Raw genomic sequence first — 25,224 nt, forward strand, 5'->3', positions numbered from 1 at the left:
GAAAGAGTTGAATCTCTCTCACCTTAAAAAAAAAGATATTGACTAGTGCAAGAATGGCATCCTCCTATTTACTTGTCTATAAAACGTGAAAGGAAAGCACTGGAATAATTGGCTTGAGGCTTCAAAGCCAACTAGAACAGTACAGGAGCTGTCTGACCCAAGCTGGGTATGCTTTGTTACTAAGGTTCAGAGTCCAAGCATGGGAGGGAGAAGGGTACACTTTACCAAGGCTCAGGCTGTAACCCCATTACCATGAGGAAGAAAACTGAGTTTAAATTGTAAATCATGCTTATTTATGGAAACCTACTTTCCTGTATCTATGTACTGATTATCTAGATCTTGTGCGATTTGCTGGAGACAATCTGCAGAATTTATTTTTTATTTTAATTTATTTTCTTGGCCGCCTTTCAGGGCAGAAGCCCTCCCAAGGCAGCTTACAGCAATACATAAAACAGTTAAAATATTAAAAGCAATAAAAACATAAAAGCAATAAAAACAACAATAAAAGCCAACAACATTCTGAACGGTAAGCTGCTGGCCCAGAGAGATTGGTGCTTCTGTATGTGATATACTCTTATCAGTGTATCTGAATTTTTTGTTTTTAATGAAAACAGTGACAAAGACCAATGAAAAAGTTAAATTTGTATTATATCCTGCGTTTGGCAAGAGAGGGCGGAAATCTTTTTTGGAAACAAGATAAAGTTATGCTATTTCCAGATTACACCAAAGAAGTTGCTGATAAAAGAAGGCAATTTATCAAGACGAAAAATCTGGCAAAACAAATTAACTTACAATATCACTTAAAATATCCTGCTACATTTTGCATTTTTTCTGAAGGCTAGATGAAGAAGTTTCTTAATCATGAAATGGCAGAGGCGTGGCTAAATGGAAAATCGCGTGAGATTTCTGTTCCAGCCCCATGAACTGGAATCTACAAACATGTTTTGTTAACTGGTTATGTTTAGTCTGTAAGATTCAGGCTAGGCCAGAGATAGTTGCTCACAGATATATATGTCCTTTTTTTTTTCTTCTCTCATTTTTTCCCTCTTTCTCTCTTTTCTTTAAATCCTTTCTTTTTAAAATGGATATGATATACTGTACTTAAATTTACTGTTTGAGGGTGTATAGAAATGTGCATGCTCATTTATATATTTAGTACAAAAAGTTACATTTGTGTAAGTTGCTTTGAGACTGCTTTTTACGATGGGAAAGGATGCATACATTAATAATAGCAACAACATATGCAGGTTTTGTCAGATTCTTCTTTAGGCTGGGTGTTTTAGCAAAACCTGGGAGGGGGCATGGTAAAAAAGCATCAGTTTGGAACATGGTATAATTTCAGAAATATAGAAAATTTAATTTCAGAATTAAACTAGTAACTTTTCCTTCATTACCCATGAGATCCAACATCCATGAGGTGTTAGGACCAATGCTTTTCAACTTATTCATAAATGATCTGGATTAGGAGTGAGCAGTGAAGTGGCCAAGTTTGCTTAAGACATCAAATTATTTAGGGTGGCTAAAAAAAAAGGGATTGCAAGGAGCTCTAAAAGCCAAGGATCTCGCCAGACTGGGAGAATGGGCATAAAAATGGCAAATGCAGTTCAGTATAAGCAAATGTAAAGTGACACACTGGGACAAAAAAAAAAACCCAGTTTAAGATATAAGCTGATGGGATCTGAGCTAGCAGGGACTGACCAAGAAAGAGATCTTAGGTTTGTGGTGGACAGCTCAATGAAAATGTCGACCCAGTGTGCAGCTGATGTGAAAAAGAAAAATTCCATGTTAGGCATAATTAGGAAAGGAACTGAGAATAAAACTGCCAAGATATACTTCTCTTACACAAATCTATAGTGCAACCACACTTAGAATACTGTGTACAGTCCTGGTCACTGCACTTAAAAAAGGATATTGTAGAGTTGCAAAAAGTGGAAAAAGGGCAACTAAGGGTGCAATCCTATGTATGTTTAGACAGAAAAAAGTCCTACAACTCCCAGCATCCTTCTAGCTAGCCACGCTGGTTAGGGCCTGCTGGGAATTGTAAGACTTTTTCTGTCGAAAGATGAATAGGATTGTGTCCTCAAGTGATCAAGGGGCTGCAGCAACTCCCCTATGAAGAAAGGTTACAACATCTGGGATTGTTTAGCTTAGGAAAAAGGGTAAGGGGAGACATGATAGAGGTGTACATAAATATGCATGGAGAAAATGGATAGGGAGACATTTTTCTCTCATAATACTAGAACCTGGGGTCATCCCATGAAGCTGGTTGGTGGGAGATTCAGGACAGATAAAAGGAAGTACTTCTTCACACACCGCATAATTAAACTATGGAATTCACTTCCACAAGATGTAGTGATGGCTACCAATTTTGATGGTTTTAAAAGGGGATTGGACAAATTCCTGGAGGATAAGGCTATTAATGGCTACGTGCTACCTCCGGTACCAGAAGCAGTATGCCTATGTACACCAGTTGCTGGGGAACATGGGGGCGGGGTGTGTGTGCTGTTGCACTCATGTCCTGCCTATGGGTTTCCACAGGCAGTTGGTTGGCCACTGTGTGAACAGAATGCTGGACTAGATGGACCTTGGTCTGAGCTTGGCTCTTCTTAATCTTGCAAGATTTAGGTTTGTATCCAGTGTTAGTCCTACTTAGAGTTGGCCCATTCATTACCATAGGTCTAAGTAGGGCTAACACTGGATATAATCCCATCTATATGGCATGACGTCACAGTACATGTTTGTAAGGGAGCCCGTGATACAAGTCATACTTGGCCCCTGCTAAAGTCCATTAAAAGCCAAATAAACAAGTAGGAACTAAAGGAGCAGCAACCTCAAATTTGGGCCAATATGAGTTTAGGTTGCTCCTTCACACTGAGCGATTGAGACTGCTCCTTCGCAGAAGTTTGCGGGCACTTTACATGACGCCATGATCATTCAAAGCGTCTCCTGCACTAAATGCCCTTTGTTCCATTTTTAAATAGATGGCAGATAATGCTACAGGCCCCTTCATGGATCACCGCCTTGTTGTGGCGAAGGGGCTTGCGTAACGCAGCAAAGCCGTAAGCAATGCCGTGCAGGGCCACCCAAGACGGACAGGTCATGGCGGAGAGTTCTGACAAAATGTGGTCCACTGGAGAATGGCAACCCACTCCAGTATTCTTGCCAAGACAACCCCATGGAACACTCCCTGGAGAAGACCCTGATGCTGGGAAAGACTGAAGGCAAAAGAAGGGGACGGCAGAGGATGAGATGGCTCGACAGCATCACCGATGCGATGAATATGGACTTGAGCACCCTCCGGGAGAGAGCGCAGGACAGGAAGGCCTGGCGTGCTGTGGTCCGTGGGGTCACGAAGAGTCGGACGCGACTTAACAATGCTACAGGGGGAAGGAGGGGGAAGGGGGTGGGGGAAAAGGAAGCACGGGAAAAAGGGAGCCGTTGTGATCGTGCATTTAAAACGGAAGCAGAAAGCCCCGTTTTAAATGCAGGATTGTAGGCTGGTGCAGAGAGGCCCTGACAGTTGGCGTGTTTCCGCCACAGTGGGCGTTTTTAAATGTACTCAAGGCGCAACCCTACGCACGTTTTCACAGAAACGAAAAGGCCTACTACTCCCAGCATCCCCCAGCCAGCGTGGCTGGCTGGGGGATGCTGGGAGTAGTAGGCCTTTTTTTCTGTCTAACACGTATAGGATTGTGCCCTCAGATGAGCAACAATAAAAGCGGTTCTGAGGTAGCCCGAACCCTCCGCCTACGCCCGTCCTCCTCAACTCGTCCCCCGCCCCCTCGGCGTCTTTCTACGTAAGCCGCGGGTCTTCCCGCCTTTGCGCGCCAATCGGGAGAGACAGCTCAGGCTCTTCAGCCAATCCTTTCCCAAAGCGGAGAGCATGACGTCGTTTCTGCGCGCGAGCGAAGCGGCCGCGGCGCGCGAGCTTTCTCAGCGTCGCTGTGTGGAAGCCTGGGCTCCGCGCGATGTTTCTTTCCACGCCCGGCTCGCCTCACGCTCCGGGCGGCGGCGGGTCAGGCCGCAGAAGCCTCCGGGCGGGAGGCAGGAAGAGCCAAGCCTTGGCGAACTCCTCAGTCAGCTCCCCGGCGCTCTTCTCGCCGGCGACCAGGAGGAACCTCGGTTCTCTGTCTGCGCGGTGAGTGCCGGGCTGGGATTCGCCCTCCCTTGCCCAGCGGGAGGAGCCGAAGCGCCGTTTCTCCTCCGCCTGTTCCGAGGTCATGACGTGAAGCCGCTTCCCATCTCGTGCCTTGATCTGCCTCAGAGTTGTGGGGGAGAGGGGAAAAAGGAGCAGGATGCGCTTCCCACAACTCAGAGGGATGCCAAGGTGGAAGTAATCAGGCTCTTGTTTCTGCGCTCCCTCCCCGCATACATGTGAACTCTGTGACCTGCTTGGCAAGATCAAAACAACCCACTGCAGATGGTTTATGCCATGGTGAGCTGCGGCGTGTGCCGCCCAGCATCTTGCATATTCAGCCTCTGGCCAGGGGTTGGCGTTGCTTCCCAACCCGGCCACTGTGGGTTATGCGAGAAGCTAAACACCCCTTGTGTAACTTTACAACAGGCTATGGGCTATGCAGATTTGGATGCAGTGGCAGCCTCAAAGATGCCAAAATGCCAGCCAGCACGTACCGCAGCTGATCATGACTTAACCCACGGTGGGCTGTCTTGATCTCGTGAGCCTGTGAGAGCTGGTGCAGATACTATCGCAACTAAGGGCTAAACAAGTCATGACGTTAAATGCGTCTTTGCATTTAACACCCATATTTTGAGAAAGTAAATAGTAGCTATTGGCCAGCAGGGCTGGTAATTATCAGGCTTGAAAATTGCTTTTCCAAAGATGCTGTGGGAGTTCCTCCAAATGCAAATACCAGCTTCAGAAGATTGATTTTCATCGGGACCATAATAGGGGAGGAAAGAGTTTAAACTCCCCTCCTCCCTACTGTGATTCCTTCCTCAATACTGCAATCCTTTCTCCCCACACAACCCCCTTTCTAAGCCATCAAAAATAGCCTTTATACTGGCCTGTACTGTTAGTCCTGCTTTCATCAGAAGGTTGGGGAAGTATTGAAGACAAGTGTAAATATGCATCTTGTCAGTGGTAGGGCCACAGGCATCCTAGCTGAACATCTGCTGACCCATATCTGTAAGTATGATGCCCACTGATGTCATCTGGCCCATGGAGGACCTGGTTGGGGTGGTGGGGCAATTCAGATCCCCGCTGTAAACAAGTGTCTCACCACTGCCATACAGGAATAGAAAGCATGCAGAAGTGAAGTAAAATATGTAAGCTCCTTCTGTAATCTGGTAAAAAGCACAGTGGTCATAAAACTGTTTTGAATGGCGTTATTGGTTGAACAGCTAAAGGGGGTACACATGTGTTCAAACAACCACAAATGAAATGAACATGCCAAGGTCTTGGATTAATGCTATTAACTCTAGTAGTAACTGCTTAACGGAAACCAAGAAATATTGGGAAAGTTATTTGTAAACTGTTTTTTCTTAGATGTACGCCCACAAAAGTTGTACATCATCCATCAGGAAGCGAAACCATCAATTACGATGTCAGAAAGTTTGGTTCACCTCTGCCAGTAAAGGTTATGGAGGCCTTGAGAATGGCTGATGGTAAGTGCTTCATTTTTAGTATGCAAATAAAATATAATTGGATAATGGCAAAATAGCTATCTGCTGATATAATAATCTTCCTAACACTTGATGCTTGCTAGCATCTCTAGATGTTGAGGTAGATATCTGCCTGTTTCAGACAGCATGAAATTTGAAATAAAAGATGCACAATTAGTGCTTGTACTTACATGAGAGAAATTGTATATTTCAGACAACATGGAGATACTTTTGGTAAATGGCTTATCAAACCAGTTAAATGGTATTTAACTTACCCTGTATCAGTTTGCTCTCCCCCTTAAGGACGCATTGCTCACCTTGGTAGTATTCTTAGATCCGTCATTGCTAATGGATATGCAGGTGCCTTCAGGAGCTCATAGTACCTTTCACCAACTTCAGTTTGAATGATCTATACCCTTCTTGAAGAGGAATGGTCTGGCCACAGTTACCTACACTCTAGTGTGATTATTGGAATGCCTTGTACATGGAGCTGCCTCTGCAAATAATCCAGAAGCTACAGCAGGTGCAGAATGCAAAAGCTAGCGTGTTAACTGTGGCTGACTACTATGATCATGTTATGCTCATATTAAAAGATCTTCACTGGTTGTCAGTTTACTTTCAGGTTCAATTCAAACTGCTGGTTTTGACAGTCAAAGTCCTAAATACTTGGGTATCTAACTACCTTCTCCCAAGTTAATCTATCTGCCAGTTCAGGTCTTCCTGAGATGTCTTTTTCCAGATGCCCCTGCTTTCAAAGTGTAGGTGGATGGCTCCTAGAGAGACAGCTTTTTTAGTGGTGATGTTCAAACCATGGAACTTCTTTCCCAAGCATATTCACCTGGCTCAACCATTGTCATATATATGCTAATAATGTTCAATTTTCCCAGTGCTGGTCTTTATGCAGCCAAATCATTACCATCCGTGCACAAGAGGGAAACATGGGCAGGCTCAGGGGAACCCCAAGGTTTGCAAAAGTGCAAAAAATCTTTAGGGAAAAAACCCTAGGGCAGGGGTGGCACATTTCTGGCCCCCCAGGTATTGGATTTTAACTCAAATCAACCCTGACTATTGGCCATCCTGGCTGGGGTTGATGGGAGTTAGAATCCAACAACATTTGGAGCGCCACAGGTTCCCCACTTCTGCTTGGGGGTGGGGCAAGAGGGGTCCAGTGAGGATTAAGAATGCTCAATGGCCACAGAATGCTGACAGTTGTTGGGAGAAATAGAAAAATGGCTGGGAGGGTGAGTGGACTGGAGTATTAAGGAGGCACAGCTAGCTGACTGAAGCAGTGAACAGGAACACTCCAGCAATTTGATGCAGGTTACACTTGTCATATATACTAATAGCAATCTCAGTTCTCTGAGCACCAGTTTGAAAAACAGAGGGATTAGAGGAATGGAGTGTCCTGGAAACAGGAGCTCTCCATACTGTTAACATTTTGTTGCAGGCAAAATGTATAGGACTTCAAAGATGAATATCTTCCACTATGCCTCAGATAGAGTATATTTGTTCTTTCTTGTAGCTGAGGACCATTTAAGTGTGCAGCTAGATGAAAGCGGATGGGCTTGGCTAGTCTACAAAGACAGATTGATTATTTGGAAGGTCGGTCAGTCACCAGTCGCTAAGGTAAATGAACAGTAGGTTACAAATATATGAATATAGATCTTTGTTATAATCATGTGTATCTTCAAAATAAAAGTGAAGTAGGCAAAGCAACATCAAAACAGTGGCATTGGTATGAGTCCCATTGATGTCAGTTTGGGGTACATCTGTGTTGCACCATTTAAAGTGGTCCCTGTGAAATATTTAGACCTTGTATGATTTGATAATAGGTACTTGACCATTAAGTGAAAACTACCATGCACCTTACAAGCTTGCTGTTTTATGTAGTAGCTCTGAGTCTTTAAGTAGTCTGTTTCTATTGTAATAGGGGTAATTATACAAGTCTATCCATATTTTTTAAGAAAGCCTCTTTTCTTTCAATGGGACTTCCAAGTAAGTGTGTTTAGGGTTGCAGTCTTAATATTTTGTTAGAAACAGGCAATATACTCTAGTTCTGATATCTCCTGTTTTAAGTCTTTATAAAAATGAATCTATAAGGATGGATGGATGGATGGATGGATGGATATGCACACAGGGAAAAAATTGTATGAAGGAACATGCGCTCATGAGCCCCCACCTACAGTTTAGGGCACAATCCAGTGGGGATAGTCAGCCGCCTCCGAACACAGAGGCAACCAACTATCTGATGCAGGGTGGGAGGAGCATCGAGGGGATCTTGTCCTCCCCGCTCTGGTTGCCCTGCACTAGTGGCGAGATAGCCGCTTTTGGCCATCTAGCTGTGGGGGGAGGCTGGACGACACATAGAAAGTGTCATAGTGACGCTTCCACCCTCCCCATCCCCAGGAACACCCCCTCTTCCCCCGCGCCATGCTGCTCTTACGAGCGCATTGCTGGGGACAACCCGCGCCTCTTACAAAGCGGCAGGGGTGGGGAGGCGGTTTTCTGGGAACCAACCTCAGAGCACTGTCTAGCGGCCATAGGATTGCGCCCTTAAAGTAGTACAGTTGAGAAATGGCTCTTATGTACCACCTCATACGCTGTTTGTGGGAACTAAGCTTTAGTGTGGCATTAGATGGTGTTGGGGAACGCAGGGGAGTATGAAGAACTTGGCTTCTTGTTCCTCAAGTTTCTCTGTCACAACCGAAATGGAAATTTTGTGCATCTGTATGTTGCTCATGGATGTGACGTAAGGATGCTTCCTCTGCTATCTAAATTTCCATCACATCCAAAGTGCCTCTGCTGCACTGTGAGCTAATAATATCAACTACTATACTTTGTTCAAGGTACTCTGGAGAGTAAATATATCTGTCAGCATGCTTGGAAAAAAGGAATTGAGAGCTGATAGCAGGAATTCAAAGTTCTCTTTTATTCATAATATGAGGGGATTAGCAGATCAGAAGACTTTTTTCAAATCTTATTGTTAGGATTTGAGAAACATTCTCTAGAACATACTTTTAGCTCAATTGAGTAACATAAATGCCTGCTTCTAAATCAAAATATGTCAAACAAAATAGACATTTGTGTGTTGCAGCTGTCTGCGTGCAAGGAACTGCAGCTGCCACCCAGTGATTATCTGTGGAGTTCAGGCCTAGTAGCTATATCTTGTCTTAACATCCCTGGTGAAGCACTTTCTTTGCAGGTGAGGAAGTTAACATTTATTTTTGGACATGTCATTTATAAAGCAATGAATGCCATCTTTTGTCATGTTTTTTTTTTAAATTGCAGTCATAATCAAGTGGTCAGTATGCTAGACATGATTGTTCTTTTTTAACACTCACATTTTGTTTATAACAAAGTTCTGTGGCTCTTCCATCTTTAAAAAAATTCTTTTTAATAAAAGGTTGAGGGGAAAGTTTTGTCCAGCAGAAGAGGAAGTACATTAAAATGTGAAACTTTACTATAGGGGCACAGAACGTGTTTGGGGTGATTCCCCCCACCTCCACGAGCTGTATGACATCAGAGGCATGTGAACCCTGGGACTCAGCTGGCATTAGGAAGACTGACTCCTCCCACCACTGGCCAAGCGGGTGGCTCCTCTGAGCGCTTCTCACTATCCTCAGCACAGTCACACTCCCCATTTCCCTCTCTCGGCATACGTTTTTCTACAGGATAACCAAGACAGTTTCCGTACCAAAGCCAGGCCTAAAGCCCAATTGAGATGAACCTAGAAAATCTATTTCTCCCACAATAAGAATGGAGATTACTCTAGGGGGAGGGGCTTGGAGGCCAAGCGCCACCCACTGGAGGTATGCAAGGAGGCTCCGCCAGTTGGATGGGGCACCTCCGCAGGCCAGATTCCCCATCCCTTCCTTAAAGGATCAAGCTCGCAGTATGGAGGTGTTTCCCTTTCCACAGGCAGTTTAAGAACTTTTTCAGGTTGTTTTAAGAAAGTCTTCAGACTTTTTAAGATCATCAATGTTTAGTTTTCTTCTGGGTATTAGGTATTGTTTTATGGCTGATTTTATTTTATCTGGTTAGTTTATATTGTAATGAGACTTTTAATATATTTGATGTTTAGGTTTTAGTATTTTATTATTTTAACACTGGTAACCTGTCAAGAGGGCTGTATTGAATGGACAGTATATAACAGTTGAAAATAAATAAATACAGTACAGATTTAAATTAGTTTGAAACAACTCCACACTTTTCAGCAGCCTCACAAAACTGATTCCTTCTTGCTTTGTATGATTACTAGAGCTTCTTGTCTAGAAGCCATGACAATTAGAAGCTTGAAACTGGTTTAAATGGGTAGTTTAAGATCTAAATACATACCTAACAAGCATCTTGTTTGCTGTCTTTGTAAGTCTCTGTCAGTAATGGTTGCCACCAGTGAAGGATCTATACGTTATTGGCCCAGCCTTGCCCATGAAAGTTCCTATACTGAGACATACACAGATTTTGGAGGCGCTCTCTGCAGTTTTCTAACAGCTGTAAAGGTAAAGTAGGAACTTTATTGTAAGTTGTTTATGGAAGTTTAGGAGCACTTATTAACAGTTCTTGAAAATCTAGATTGCATCGTGTCACTTACCAATGCCAATGTCACTGACCAAAACCAGAAGTGAAGAGAAACTGGGGGCTGGGGAGTATAAGTAAAACAGAAGAATAGAATTTTGCTTTGAGGTGGATCACCAAGTATGTATTTTCTTCTTGAAACAAAAGACTAATACAGTTTTTACAAAAAGCTGGTGATGAAACTGAATTGGGCTTTGTTTTCTTTAAGGGGGGAAGTTTTATTTTATCATCATCACGGAGCCAGTTCATCCGACTGATGCCAGACAGTACTGGCAAGATTCATCAGCATGGTCTACCGCAAGGACAAGGCATGTTTTCTGGAATAGGCCGGAGAGTTTCTTCTTTGCTGGGGATCTTGTCTCCCAGTAATGATTCAGCAGTAAGTCTTTAAATAGATTAATCTTAATTATAATCCTACATTTGGAACTTTCAGTTTCTTTAATATGAGAGAAATGCCTTACAGCAGATGTAGAGAACCCTCTTTTCTGTCTAGGGCTGCATTCTGTTGGGGGGTGGAATGCATGCTGGTGGTGGGCAGAGCCACACCCTTTTCTTTCTCTTTCTCCTTCTTCCTTCCTGCCCAGCAGTTTGCCAGAAGAAGTAGAAATCACTCTTGCCGTAGGTCTGAACTGATCACTTGCAGAGGGCTTTTGAAATAAGGCCACAATTTGCACAATCCTGCTTTACAGCAGATGTTATAAATAGAATTGCAAAAGGTACATTTATGTGGTCATGATATTGATGGACTTTAGTATTATCAGTTAGACTTTGTGTCTTCTAGAACTGGTTCAGAAACCAGGAATGCATACACTTGCAGATGGAATGCCAACAGTTTATCATTTGTTTGCTGCCAGAGATGCAGATATTTCCTCTTGAGGAAGTACTTTACCCTTTTCATCACTGCATTTTCTCCACTTTCAGGCTGCAATAGATTGTTGCTGGAAAAAGCTGCATTTTCCCGGCTAGTGAAGCCATTATAGTCTTGACTGCTGTGTAGAACGTGTTGCATGATTGTCATAGGTACTGTGCCACAGGTGCCTGTGAGATCATCAGTGAACAGCACACCTTTGCCCTCACTATTTTATGTCTGAGCCACACAACAGATACATTTCTACATATTCTGTGAGCACTCCAGCACTCTGTGAAAAGAGAGGGGTTGCATGGAGAATGTAACTGGCTGAACTCAGAAATGTGCAGAGAAGCTCATTGTCAGTTTTAGGGTTTGGGTAGCAAGCTTTTTTAGTCCAATGCAAACTTCAAATAAAGAACTACATTGAATCAAACACTAAGCTTCTATCCATAATTTATGTTTAATGCAGCTTTCTAGTGTCCTTTGGGACAAAAACGGTTCCAGATTTTATGCAGTGACCAGCTCAAATCTTTACAAATGGGAAATAGATGATACTACAGAGCGCCAAGTTCTCAGTTGGGATATGAATAGAATACTTAAAGAAAGCATCATGGAATCAATATGGGTAAGAGGTAATAAAAATGGAATATAAAACTGTTTGCTTTATTTCTGGCATTTTAAATACCTATCCTTTGCACAGGGATCTGAAAGCAACTATGGAGACATTAAAGGAGATGTTAACGTGCAGTATTTGGATCTGCAGCAAAATCGGTAAGTTCTTCTTCAGAAAGTGGGGAACCCTCCACTATGAGTTAGTGTATACAATGTGCCTCTCTTTTATAAAGCTCATTATTCCAAGCCACACTGTCAGAGTCACCTCTTAAACATAAATTGTCACACTCATAATGAAGTAAAACGTAAGTCACTGTGGTAAACAGGACATGTGAGAAATCCATTGAAAGAATACACCTGCTTTCATTGGTTCGACGGGTATTGTACTAACAATTTTACTAAGAACTTGAGGCACAACATTTCTTTAAGCACTTTATTTTTATAAAGTAAAACAATTATGTATAGTTTAAGAGCATAACACACAAACTAGTTCTGAAAAGCTTAGTGTAAACAAGAAATTATTTCAAAGACATTAATAAAAATTTTAAGGAGCATTTCTTAAGTCACTATCTTACTTAGTATCTTACTTATTTTCACCTTAGCAGGTGAAAGCTGTTCCACTGAAGAAACAGCTATAAACAGCTCTTAAACCATATATAATTGTGTTTTATCTTATGAAAATAAAGTGCTTAAAGAAATTTTGTGTCTCAAGTTCTTAGTTAAATTGTTAGTACAATACCTATCAAACTACAAAAGCAGGAGTATTCTCTTGATGGATTTCTCACATGTTTTGTTTACCACAGTGACTTATGGTTTACTTATGAGTGTGAAAATGTATCTATAGGGTGACTGTAACAATATGAGGGATGAAGTGCTAATGTTTGTTTCCTACGTTCTATGCGCACAGATTACCAGTTTGGCATGAGGAGGCCTCCATAATGGGTTGTGTCTCCCCTGTCACCTAGGAAAGACAGGGATCATGTGACAATGTTTTGTCACAACCTGGCTCTCTCAGGCGCCTCTTCCCCAGCCCTTTCACTCAGGACAAAACTATTCTGAATTTCTCTCATTCTTTACTCTTGTTAACTATTTTTTCCCATAGCCTCCTAACCCTTGGTGTTGAAGTAAAAGAACCCTCCAACACCCTCATGCAATTGTCACTCTTCAGTTCCATTCCTCTTCCCCTTTTCCACTCCTCTTTGGGCACTGGAGAAGGCAGCCACTCAATAACCTGCAAAACAAAATGAAAAGTCAGAGGCTTAGAATGTCTGACTGCTCCAGAGTCCCCAGCCTGCCACTAAAGTCGCTGAGAGGACCTGTTCTAGTGGCAGGTCATCTAAGCTCCAATTTGCCTGTAGGCATTGTGCAGCCCAATAACACCAGCTTCAGCCACCATCAAGGAGTAGCTCTCATTCCATCTGCCTTTGGCGACCATGGTGGTCTTTTTGATGGGGAGCCCGTGTTAGTACCATCTGCCTTCTCCCTCAGCCTGTGACAGTATCTTTGCCCAGTCCTCCCAAGAGCTAATTATTGCATCTTCCAAAAGATTCCGTTGTCTTCAGTGGTGTGATGAAAGTTTGGAGGATGGGGGAGGCAAGGCAGGGAGGGATCAAAAGGGTGGTCCTACACCTGGCCAAGGGGCTCCCTGCTAGTTTGTTTTAGTTGTGCCATGGACAGAACAGGAGAGGAGGAGCCTGAGAAAGCCAGGTTGTGACAAAATGTCACATGATCCCTGCCTTTCCTGGGCGATAGAGACACAGCCCATGGTGGGTGTCTCCATCATGCCAAACCAGAAGAAACCTTCGCTGTGAGTAACCAGTGTTTCAATCTCACTTTTATACCCTAAATTCTCATAAGTTAGCACGTATCACAAGCTTTAAAAAGAAATCCTTGAAGAGTATCCAGCAATTAATTACTTAAGTTTCCAGTTATAACATAAATATTTACTGTTTTTGATTTTCACTGTCTACCTGAGGTTTATAATTAATATCTTTGAAATACAAAATATTCATTTCTTCTTCCTAAAGATTATCACTGACTAGCTCTTTGATCCTGTTTTCATCACACTGTTGATTTCTCCCTTACTCCTGAGAGAGAGAGGGTTGGGGGATGGGCATTTTTAATCTTTTGTTACTAACTTCAAATATTTTAAGTTAAGGGGTAAAAAAGTAACTGAAAGTACAGGGATGAGTAAGACAGTGGTTCACTAGGTCAAGCAAGAGCAAAGAGTCTGCTAGAATGCTCATATTTCCCTGCAGTATCCATGACAACATAATTGCTACTGGAAGTAGGACTGGCATTTCAAAACATATTTACAGTTTAATCCTATACGTGTCTACTCAGAAGTAAACCCGTTGAGTTCAGTTGGTTTTACTCCTAGATATATCTATATAGGATTGCAGCTTTAATTTACTATTTTTTCAGATTTATCAGCATAATTTAAGCAGGGCTGCTCTGTGAAATGCTGCTCTCTCCCCTCCAGAAGCCAAGGAATATATCTTCTGCAGTTGGTTTTACTCCTAGATATATCTATATAGGATTGCAGCTTTAATTTACTATTTTTTCAGATTTATCAGCATAATTTAAGCAGGGCTGCTCTGTGAAATGCTGCTTTCTCCCCTCCAGAAGCCAAGGAATATATCTTCTGACAGAAAATACAGTATTTGAAAATAATATTATAAAAAATTTGGCTTTATGCAGCATGTAAAAACAATAGTGTGTACACAATTGTAAGATACTGTTTTCTAAGAAAAGCAAGCTGGATGCAGTTGAATAGTTGAAAAAACTTTTTTTTGCTACCTTGTATTTCTGAGCATTCTTTTGTAAGGTAAACTGGTTGATTATTTCTTGTGTTTTCCAATAAATAGCGATGGGCTGGTGATTTTGGCTGCAGCTTGGCATCTTGGTGACAGTCCGTGTCTCATCTACTATACTTTGGTAACAGTAGAGGATAATGGTTATCCCATATCTGATAATGTTATTGTGGAGGTCACCCAGTATAACCCACCTTTTCAGGTAATTAACATTATGCCTAAAACTATTTTGTGCTTCATTAACTATTAGCTCCTGATCCTAAGCACGCACACTGGTTGGAAAAACATCACATTGATTTAAAGTAACTTGGTCATGCGATGATTAATAATAGTTTGTTTCTATGTATATATTTAAATCAAACATTTTAGGATTCTTTTTTCTGCAAATAGTGTCTTGATAACCTGTACTGATAAGCTTTCTATTCCTGCCTTGTTGCCTCTCTTCCCATAATATTGCTTAAATTAAAAACTTTATGTGTAATTCCCTCTACCCATATCCACAGACTTGCCCCTTACAATTGCAAAGTTGTAAGTGTTTTGCTAGAGGTGTTACACCAAAGGTGAAAAAAATAGAAGCAGTAGACTCTTTAACTTTACTCTGTAGAAATATTTAAGAAAGTAAAAGCACACTCCTATGGGTTGTGCTTTCAGAAGACAGAGGGCTTCGAGTTCGGAGCCCTCTGCCTGTCCTGTGCCCTGCTGGCAAGATCCAGGCAGGACGGGAGGAGGACGCAGGGATTTTGCCTCCATTTAAATCACAAAAAGGAGTTAGACAGGCCTCTGAAGCCATCTAACTGCCATCTAGCGGACTTATCTTTCAGTGGGTGGGGAAGGGGACTGGAGAGGCCATAAGATTTTGTGTACGCCAGCCTCTCCTCTCCCTCCCTGCCCACTAGCATGCCCCCTTTCATAAGATAAACTTTCTGCGGTGGCTGGGAGTGGGGGGAGTGAAGATCCATGGTTGGATCTCTTCCTCCATGCTCTTAGTTCTGTCTGAGGGCATCGAGGGGGAGATCTGCAGCATCCTGTGGTGCCCATACACTGTCTGGGGGCCATATTGGTTGCAATCCTGTATACACTTTCCTGGGAATAAGCCCCATTGAACTCGGTGAGGCTTACTTCAGAGCAGACTTGTATAGCATTTCACTGTAAAGGATTATGAATTATATGTATCAGATTGGCTAGTGTAAGACTTTCATATGACCTAGAAAGTAATTGATATTATTCCTGTATGTACCATAGGTAGGGGCGTGTGTGTGTACATGCATGTGCATGTGAGAAAGACACAGAGAGACAGATTTATTAACATAAATACTTCTGGAAGCAGCCCAGAGCCTCAGGGAATACAGTATAAAAGTGTATGCATGTCATTTGTCATTATGGAAAATTAAGTGGAGTTGTCAACTAACGGTCCACAGAGCTGTCACTTGCAGCCTGCTGTCCTTCTCCCAGTGTGCCCAACCACCAGGTTTGCCAACCAGTAGTTGAACATTTGCGTCAAGCCCTGCTGGTTGTTGATATTCCTGCTTTCTAGAATACGTTAGTGCCAAATATTATAATTGTCCATGTTGCTCATTGTAACCCTTAATGGAATATTTTTCAGCCAGAAGAACTGCTGTGTCATTTAATAGTCCCAGATTTCTCCAGTCATGCTGCCTGTCTTTACACAGAAGATGAGATATTTGCTTGCTCAACTGGAACAGGAAGAACACCCTTGCCACAGGAGAAAATTATTTTCAGTGCACAAGGTAAGAACCCTAAAGAACTTTTTAAAGTCATGGGTGGTGTTCACTAAGTCAAAGTGTTTTCAGTCTCTCCCGTAAACTGTAGTTTTTAATGAACTTTAAAGTGATGGCTACAGCAGTGATTCTTGTTCCTCTTGCTATCGACTAAATAACTTGTGCAATTATGGGACTGACAGCAAAGTTAACATTTAAAAAAAATCCCAATTGCATTGCACAGGGTTAACTTCTAAATAAATTCCGTCTTGCACCTTTTTTCATTTGATAAAAACCGGACCTCACAAACTTTTAGGGATCTTGCTTATTATCTAGCTTAGCAAATCTTGAACAGTATGACATCCATGAATGGTGGTAACACTGAGTTTTGTTTTTCCTACCTTAGGTGATAGAATTTTAGGAGCAGGTTCCTCTACTGGACTTCCAATTTTTTTTGCTAGAAAAAGTGGACTCGTAGCCGTATATTCAAGGGAAACCATTTCTGTGCTTCCTGAAGATGTTGAGGATTCATTAGCCTCTTCTGTAGCTGACCCGAATGATGAGGTAATAATAGATAATTGGCATACATTTGAAGAGAGGAAGGGAATGAAGGAAAAGACTGTCCTAACTGTACTGACATTAGTTAAAGATATATAATTCCTGCAGTGGATTTCATTCGGTAAGTTAGTTCCTTCAAACATAGCATATTTTGCCACGCCAAATGCTTCTTTGTGGAAGGAGTTTTCCTCCCTTAAGGACTTTACATTTTTCTCTCTTTTCTATTTTAGAGTACTGCATTTGATACTGCTTCCAGGTTGGATATTATAGCACAAGAGGATAAAACAAAAATATTAAAATCTGCTTTCTTACAGTTTTGCAGGTACAAGATAAATAATATTTGTTTTCCTTCTAGCGAGCATAGTGTATTTGTATATCAGTTAAAGTGAATTATAGCACAAAATGTTAACATTGCTCTTAGAGCATGTTCTATTTGTTCGATAATGTGTGTTAGAAAATTGGCTCCATTGAATTTTTGTAGGTGTTTTTGTGGGAGGAGTCTGCTGCTAGAATTTTTTAATACAGAATAATGAAAAGTCTTGTGGCACCTTAAAAACTGTATTATGGCCTAAGCTTTCATTGACTAGAGTCCACTTCATTGGGAGTGTAATCCCAAATTGGCAGGCATACATACACATGGTTGGGGTGGTGGGAAATAGAGAGGAATGAGGTCAGAAAGAAACTAAAAGAACATAAGTAATTATGTAAAAGCAAAATAGTGACAGTGATAATTAACAAGGTTGTGTTTGTGATAACACCAACATCTTATCGTTGGTAAGCTAGTAAACACATGTAATGTCATAAAAATAGATGTAAAATTTCCTGAAATTTTGAAGCCATAGGGGAAAAACCCGAGGCGGGGGTCAGGAAAAAAATGGAAATTTTGAGAAATGGAAAAATATGCATTTTTTTAAATATTCTTTAGAGATCTAGAGCCTTCCCCAACCTTGACTTCATCTTCCATCAGTCCCAGGCAGCATGGCTAACAGTCAGGAGTGCTGGGAGTTATAGTCCAAAGCATCTGGAAGGCACCAAGTTGGGGAAGGCTGCTTTAGGAATATAAAATACATTATCTATAGCTAGGTTTACTCATAAAGTTATTAAAATTTAAAACTTTAAAAAATAAACTCAGTCAGTAAGTTGGTAACTATTGTCTGAATACACTATACTTTTAAATTTATTATACCAAACATGATAAATTTAGGAGCAAAGCAAGCTATACGTAATATATTTTAGGTTCCTATTGTATGTCTGACCGGAGGGAACTCCAGGAAGTAGTCCCTGAAACATATGACTCCTCCTAGAAGCAAGAAGAAGGAGGAAGAACTTTAGGGCAACTAAAATGATCAAGGGGCTGGAGCATCTCCCCTATGAGGGAAGGTTACAACAGCTGGCATTGCTTAGCTTGGAAAAAAGGAGGGTAAGGGGAGACATGATAGAGGTGTACAAAATTATGCATGGTGTGGAGAATATGGACAGAGACATTTTTCTCCCTCTCTCAAAATACTAGAACCCAATGGGGTCATCCCATGAAGCTGATTGGTGGGAGATTCAGGACAGATAAACGGAAGTACTTCTTCACACAGAGCATAAACTATGGAATTCGCTACCACAGGATGTAGTGATGGCCACCAATTTGGATGGGTTTAAAAGGGGGTTAGACAAATTCCTAGAGGAAAAGGCTACTAGTCTTGATGGCTATGTGCTACCTCCAGTATCGGAGGCAGTGAGCCTAGGTACACCAGTTCCTGGGGAACATGGGTGGGAGGGTGCTCTTGCACTGGTGTCCTGCTTGTGGGTTCCTCGTCAACAGCTGGCTGGCTGCTGTGTGAACAGAATGCTGAACTAGATGAATCCTTGGTCTGATCCAGCATTGCTCTTCAGTTCTTATGAAGAACTGGAGGCTGAGGAAGACTGCTTCTGTTTGTAAAGAAGTTTAGGGAAATTCCTAAACCTGTTCCTGTTTGTGGGGTGGAGTGTAGAGAAATCTGATGTGAATGAAAAGCTATTGAAATTTTATTTAGCGAAAGACTTTCACCTATTAAGAATGGCAAGCAATCATATTTAATATAAGAACCTTTAAGAAATCTCAAACTATTACTTGAAGAATGAAATACTGTTCCCATTTGTAAATAATTTCTGTTAATAAACGTCTAATTTCTTCTTCATTTTGAAAGGTTGTCTCTAGTGGTGGTGTCAATCCCATGCCTATGCCATAGGAACCAGCCTACTGAGTTTCTTTTAGATGGAGAGGGTTCATTCTAGTGGCAACACTTAAAGGTTTTATAGCTGAGGCAGCATTTCCTATTGGTGAGATCTAATTAGAAATGGCGTTAAAAATTGTGGCAGTGAGTTCCTTAGACCCAAGCTTCAAAGTTAATTTTTTTTAAAAAAAGAAACATTGTTGGGTTAACCCACATGATATTCTGTTGCATCTGGTGGTAGTGGTGGGATAACCTGTGGTTCTTCTTTCACATGTAGGTTTTAGATATGAACTACATTAATTGACTTCTACAGCATCTAACAAGAACAAGCCCAGAAACACAGGACTCCATAGAACAATATAACAATATTATTATATGATGGGCAGTGTCCAGGTGGGCCATTCTGCAAGTGAGTCCTGCCACTGATTCCATTCTGCAAGTGGCACCCACTGCTTACACAACAGGGATTTAGCACTTCCTTAAGGATGCCCTGAAACAAGTGGAAATGCTCATTTTTGGATCAGGGCAGGTCAGTGGAGCTCCTTTATGTGAGCTCTGCCAACCTGCTTGTTTCTGGTTCCTAGAAGAAGCGCTGAATCCCCATTGCTCAAGTTCTGGGTGCCACTTGCAGAACCGAATCTTGGGTCCTGCTTGCAAAATGGCCTACTTGTAGACTGTCCACCATATAATATGGAAGAAAATGTGCATTCTTCACTATTTGGGTTTTGTTCTATGGAGACATGTGTTTCTGGGCTTGTTCTGGTTAGATGCTGTAGAAGTCATTTAATGTCATGGCTTGTCCTTGGGTTAACCTGGGATTATTTAACCCACGAACAGTCCCAAATGCTGCTTTTCAGTCATTATGGAAACAACCCTCAAATGCAGTGTTCAAGGATTGTTAATGGAAACAGGAGGCGGCTTGTGCACAGCGCACATCCCCGTAATTTGTGGATTAATTAACCCACGATTTGCCACTGGACGCTGTCGTTACACCTGTAGAGGGTCAATGACCCCGAACAGATTTCAGCACACCACAGCATGACGTAGCGTTATATGTGAACCAGGCCAATGTCTGTGGTGTCAATTTCAAAACTCTGTCTTGTGCCAGAACCTTGATTTGTATCTTTGTGATTGCAAAGGCAGATTATATACTTCTTACTATTTTTAGCAGTAAGTGGGGCAGCTACTTAGGTTTGCTTGAAAATGTTTTTTTTTGTGTGTCCCTCGGTATTAATATGCAAACTGTATGCATCCTTCATAAAGTTCTTATTGAGTGGTACATACTAAAGAATACATACTCAACAAGGATGGCTCTTACATGGAATGTGTCTTGGGTTCTTTATGATTTGAATATTACTGGGAAATTTAACACAAAGAGAATTTCATGCTATAATAAATGTGGTAGTTACTTACATGCTATTGCTGACAATTTCAGTGATTATCAGAGTGATACTGAGGACTTCAGCCTTTTACTTTTAAGGTGTCATATAGCATTGCCATCAATACAAGATTTAAAATGAGATAACTAACAATTAAGTTATGTACTGAAGATATTATGCCCTTCTAAGGGTTGGCTGACAGTTCCTTCTTTTCAGGCATGATGTGAAGGGTGCACAAGCTATAGTTGCTGAGCTCTTTCCCCAGCAAGCAGATTTGGGTCCTGATGCTGACCTGGATAGAGCAGTGACTCAAATCAGTGAGAATTTGGTGGATGATTATCCTACATCTGACCCACGGTGGGCTGAGTCAGTCCCCGAAGGTAAGAATTCATGCATATAAAAGAAACATTCTGCTTATACAGTCTAAAGAAAATAGCCATGGTGTGATCTCTGCAGTGTGGATGGAAATGAATACAGAGAGAGGAAATCTCTCTAAGCAACACTGTTTATGTCATCTCTATACCTTAAGGCTGAGAGATGTGTTCAGAAACTTTATTTGTTCAGTTCTTGCTAAGGTTGTTCCACTTCATGCTGGAGTTAAGGTATTGCATGTTTGAATGCCCATGTTTTTGTTTTATGTTTATGTTAAGGGCCTTTTCTGTGGTGGCCCCCACTCTGTGGAACTCCCTCCGTAGGGAACTCCGTCATGCCCCCTCTTTAATGAGCTGCCGTCGTGCATTAAAACGTGGCTGTTCAGGCAGGCATTTGGGGTGGGTTAGGGTATTTTAGAAAATGTTTTTATTGTTTTTATTGTATGTTGTACATCGCCCAGAGTGACTGGGTGACCAGCCAGATGGGTGATTAATAAATTTAATAATAAAATTAAAATAAAATAAATGTTTAACAGAGTCCAGTAAAACTGAACCTTAATTACATTTGTCATGGAATCAAAGAAAGCTGATATAGTACCATTTAATTTAGTTAAAAATTAAGTTAAAAACTAAAGGTGTATTTGAAAATGAGAGGGCTTTTTTAGAAAAACATCTAAAACTTGAACTAACTTTTAACCTTCTTTATCACATTTCTATATAGAAGGAGCTAGTTTTACCAACCAGTCCATCATTCTTCTTCGCCAGCTGGAAAATAAATCACAAGCGCATTCTCTGTTTGTTGACTTTCTTCGTCAGGTAGGTTCCTAATGTTCTCAATTAGAAGCACTGATAGAGAATGTGGCATTAAATCTGTTTTTTTGGAATTATTTTTACCCAAGGTGGGTCTCTTTGGACATCTGGACAGTGTTCAAGTAAGAGGCATGCCAATGGCAACTCGATTGTTACTCTGTGAACATGCAGAAAAGTTATCGGCAGCCATTGCTCTCAAGAACCATCATTATAGATTGCCGGAAGTGGTGAATGCTGCAATACAGATTGCTTTGAGCAAAAGAGAAAGTGACTTTCCACCAAGTCTAACACCTGCAGATGTTTTCTTCAGAGAGGTAAAATAAATACATTCTTAAAATCACACATGATTTTCTATAGGAATAAGATTTAGCATTTCATATTCAAATATGTGAGCATCCTTGTACCATCCTAGATTTCTTCTTTTAGATCTATGTCAAGTTAGTTTGAACGGGAGCAGAAGGTTCAGCAGATGAATAATTTTCCTCTAGGAAGCGTCTGCCTAAAATCAACCCTGTTCATGGCTTAATTTTAATAATGAAAATTAAATGGCAAAAAAGCTGTTACTTTTACAACATGGCCAAAGCAATCCTGTGCATGTCCAAAGCGAAGGAGGAGTGACCAAGGTGATATTTGCCTCTCCATCCCCTTTCAGCTGATTTCCCACTACACATGCTTTTGAGCATATCTGATGGAGTCATGGGGACAGGAGCTAGGAGGCTTCAGGATGTGGATCCACGGTGTCTCCCTGCCTTCTTCCCTCTCATTTACATCCTCATTCAAGGTTGGAGCTCTGATCTCGGGTGAGGAAGCCACTGTAGTGCTTTCTGTAGCAGCTGTGAAGCTTAGGAAAGGCAGTGGGGGGAAGTATCCCCATTCGCATTTCTGGAAGTTGTGGGGGTATCTGTGGCCTCAGGAAGGGAACTTCACAATATCCTATGGTCCCTGGGACGCTCTCCCTGAGACCATAGGATTTCTGTCTTAATGTGCTAAGTGACACACTTAAACTGCTCAGTGCATAAAATGTCAGATTGAGTCATTGGTTTATACCTGAGAAAATATATTAATTGTCAAGTGTTACTTCTTTTGTTTTTCAGGTGTCACAGATAGATACTATTTTTGAATGCTTACTGGAAAAGGAAAAGCAAGTCTTGAAGGATACACCAGCTCAGTGTGAAGAATGGGCTGAAATAGTTATCAATGTAAATAATATAATAAAGGTACTACATTTTAATATTTAAATTGCAGTGAGACAAAGCTACTACAGTGGATTATATCCAGTGTCACACAAGCAAACTTCCACTCATGCAGTGGTGTTCCCTTCCTCCCCCCCACCTCAATCTGTAGAGTCCCCCAATCCTCCACAGCAGGTTTTGGGGGTGTGCAGGGGGCCACAGAGAGGAGGGGGTTGGCGGACAAACATGATGGATTTCACCCAGTGGTCTAGCAATTTATGGACATAATTCCACTGAGTTAAGTGCTTTTAAGTCCTGCATGATTCCACTGGGAAAGGCAAGCATGTGCTTAAATCCCTCCTATTAAAATCAGTGAGACTTTAAGGGCACAGTCGTATGCATGTTTAGACAGAAAAAGTTCTACAACTCCCATCACTCCCTAACTGGCTAACCAGTCATGCTCTGAAATGCTGAAAGTTGTAGGACTTCTTTCTGTCTGAACATACATGGGAGGGATTGTGCCCTGAAATGCTTAACTTTGTATTATGCCCTAATTCAGGTTTAATAAATAACTGACAAGTCTATATTATATACTGCATTTAAAAAGAAGGAGAAATAGAGGATCTTGGTATTTTCCCAAGGTATCTTCCAGCAGCTTGAAAAAAAGATTTTTCAGTATTTATTTATTTAAAATATTTCTTGGCCGCCTTTCAGAGCAGAAGCCCTCCCAAGGCAGCTTACTACAATAAAATACATAAAAACAATTAAAATATTAAAAGTGATAAAAATGTAAAAACAAAAACAGTAAAAGCCAACAATAAACAAAACCAACAATAAAACCAGCAATGATGTTAACAGCAGCAACAGCAGTCATATCAGTAGAAGGCCAGGGTAAAATAATATGTTTTCAAGGCTTTCTTAAAAGACTGCAGTGAGGGAGCATGGCAAACCTCCGATGGCAGCTTGTTCCAAAGATATGGAACCACTGCAGAGAAAGCCCTGTCACGTGTGTTCACCCACCTGACTGCTCTCACAGGTGGGCAAATGAGAAGATTTCTGATCTTTTTCTCTTTCTCTTTTTTCTTTCTGATCTTAAAGTGCGGGCAGGCTGATATGGGTGTAGACGGTCCTTCAAGTAACTTGGTCCCAAACCATTTAAGGCTTTAAAGGCCAAAACCAGCACTTTGAATTGGGCTCGGAAATGTACTGATAACCAGTGCAGCTGGCGCAGTATAGGTGTTATATGATCAAATCGGCTCACCCCCACCAATACTCGGTCGTCCGCATTCTGCACAAGCTGGAGTTTCTGAACCGTCTTCAAAGGCAGCCCCACTTATAGCATATTACAGTAGTCCAGCCTGGCTGTGAGTAGTGTGTGGATAACTGAGGCAAGGTCCGTCCTCTCCAGATAAGGCTGCAGTTGGTGTACCAACCTAAGCTGGTAAAAAGCACTCCTGGACACTGCTGCCACCTGGGCTTCCCCAGTTAGCTCAGAGTCCAGGACGACTCCCAAGCTGCGCACTTGGTCTTTCAGGGGGAGTGCAACCCCATCTAAGACCAGTTGTAAACCTTCATCCAAAGTAGTTGGTTTCCCAACCCACACTACCTCCGTCTTATCTGGATTAAGTTTGAGCTTGTTCACCCTTGTCCATCCCAAAACAGCCTCCAGACACTGTAGTGGTAAAAACAACTGGATTTCCTCATTGAACATAGCAAATGGAATAAAGGAGGAGGCTATAGTGTGGCTTAAAATTGTAATACAGGATACACAGATAAAATATTTCTAAAATGTAAAATAATCAGCATGTTACCCACATATTACCATTTAAGGGTAACAACAATCCCTGCTAAAGGGTAGGAGTAACTTGAGACCCCCAATTGTTGTTGGTACTTTTGTGATACTTAAAAAAAAAATTGTCAGTAGCCCTCATGATCTATAGAAAGTTGTTTCTGTACACTATTATTCATCTTGAGAACCAAGTTTTGTCTTCTGAAAAGATCACCTATGTTAACAGTAGTATCGAACCAGTGGGACTGGCCACAAACTGTTGCAGTAGATGCTTCCTCCTTTTAGGGAGTGCTCCTGCTCCACAGTTCTCGCCAACAATTTCCCAACTGTCTCTACATTGGGTTGTGTTTATGTTTTGGCCCCATTGGTTTATTCTTAAAAGTTTTTTTTTGGGGGGGGGTACTATGCAAACCTCGGGGTTTCCTCAAGCATGCTGATACTTCCCTCTTGTCTCTCAGCCCCTATTTGCCTAGAGTGGTGGCACTTGTCTCTTGAGGTCACTATTAGGAGTGATATTTTAAAATGTCAAGTGCTGACAGGAAGGCTAGATAGGTTGGCAAGATAACTGTATTTTCTTAATGTTCTCTAGGATATGCTACAAGCTGCTATCCAAGATCGCCAATCTAAAGCCTCTTTATTTAAAATAAGAGAGCCCCCCGAAATGGAACCAGAGTATGTTCCCTGGACAGGTGAGAATAGTGAAAATATGATATGTTTTGCTGGTTGGCTATAACACAGTATTTCTGTATAT

General features: G+C 41.6%; 1 protein-coding gene across 1 annotated transcript in view; it reads left to right on the top strand.

The window, feature by feature from the left end:
• Positions 1-3,897: 3,897 nt before the first annotated feature.
• The window catches only part of NUP133 (nucleoporin 133), a 43,006-nt gene continuing 21,679 nt past the window's right edge, over positions 3,898-25,224 (top strand). Inside the window, exons 1-17 of the mRNA XM_084828120.1 lie at positions 3,898-4,138; positions 5,507-5,625; positions 7,145-7,248; positions 8,717-8,824; positions 9,990-10,121; positions 10,406-10,576; positions 11,517-11,672; positions 11,748-11,818; positions 14,527-14,674; positions 16,076-16,220; positions 16,597-16,754; positions 16,979-17,070; positions 20,548-20,711; positions 21,424-21,518; positions 21,602-21,826; positions 22,607-22,729; positions 25,063-25,162. Of these exons, the coding sequence (XP_084684246.1) occupies positions 3,969-4,138; positions 5,507-5,625; positions 7,145-7,248; positions 8,717-8,824; positions 9,990-10,121; positions 10,406-10,576; positions 11,517-11,672; positions 11,748-11,818; positions 14,527-14,674; positions 16,076-16,220; positions 16,597-16,754; positions 16,979-17,070; positions 20,548-20,711; positions 21,424-21,518; positions 21,602-21,826; positions 22,607-22,729; positions 25,063-25,162 (2,281 nt within the window). The 5' untranslated portion in view covers positions 3,898-3,968. The remainder of the gene's footprint in view (positions 4,139-5,506; positions 5,626-7,144; positions 7,249-8,716; positions 8,825-9,989; positions 10,122-10,405; positions 10,577-11,516; positions 11,673-11,747; positions 11,819-14,526; positions 14,675-16,075; positions 16,221-16,596; positions 16,755-16,978; positions 17,071-20,547; positions 20,712-21,423; positions 21,519-21,601; positions 21,827-22,606; positions 22,730-25,062; positions 25,163-25,224) is intronic.

This window comes from Heloderma suspectum, chromosome 1 (genome assembly GCF_057233095.1).
Source record: "Heloderma suspectum isolate Gila_16-S chromosome 1, 16-S_ref, whole genome shotgun sequence".
Classification (NCBI taxonomy): Eukaryota; Metazoa; Chordata; class Lepidosauria; order Squamata; family Helodermatidae; genus Heloderma; species Heloderma suspectum.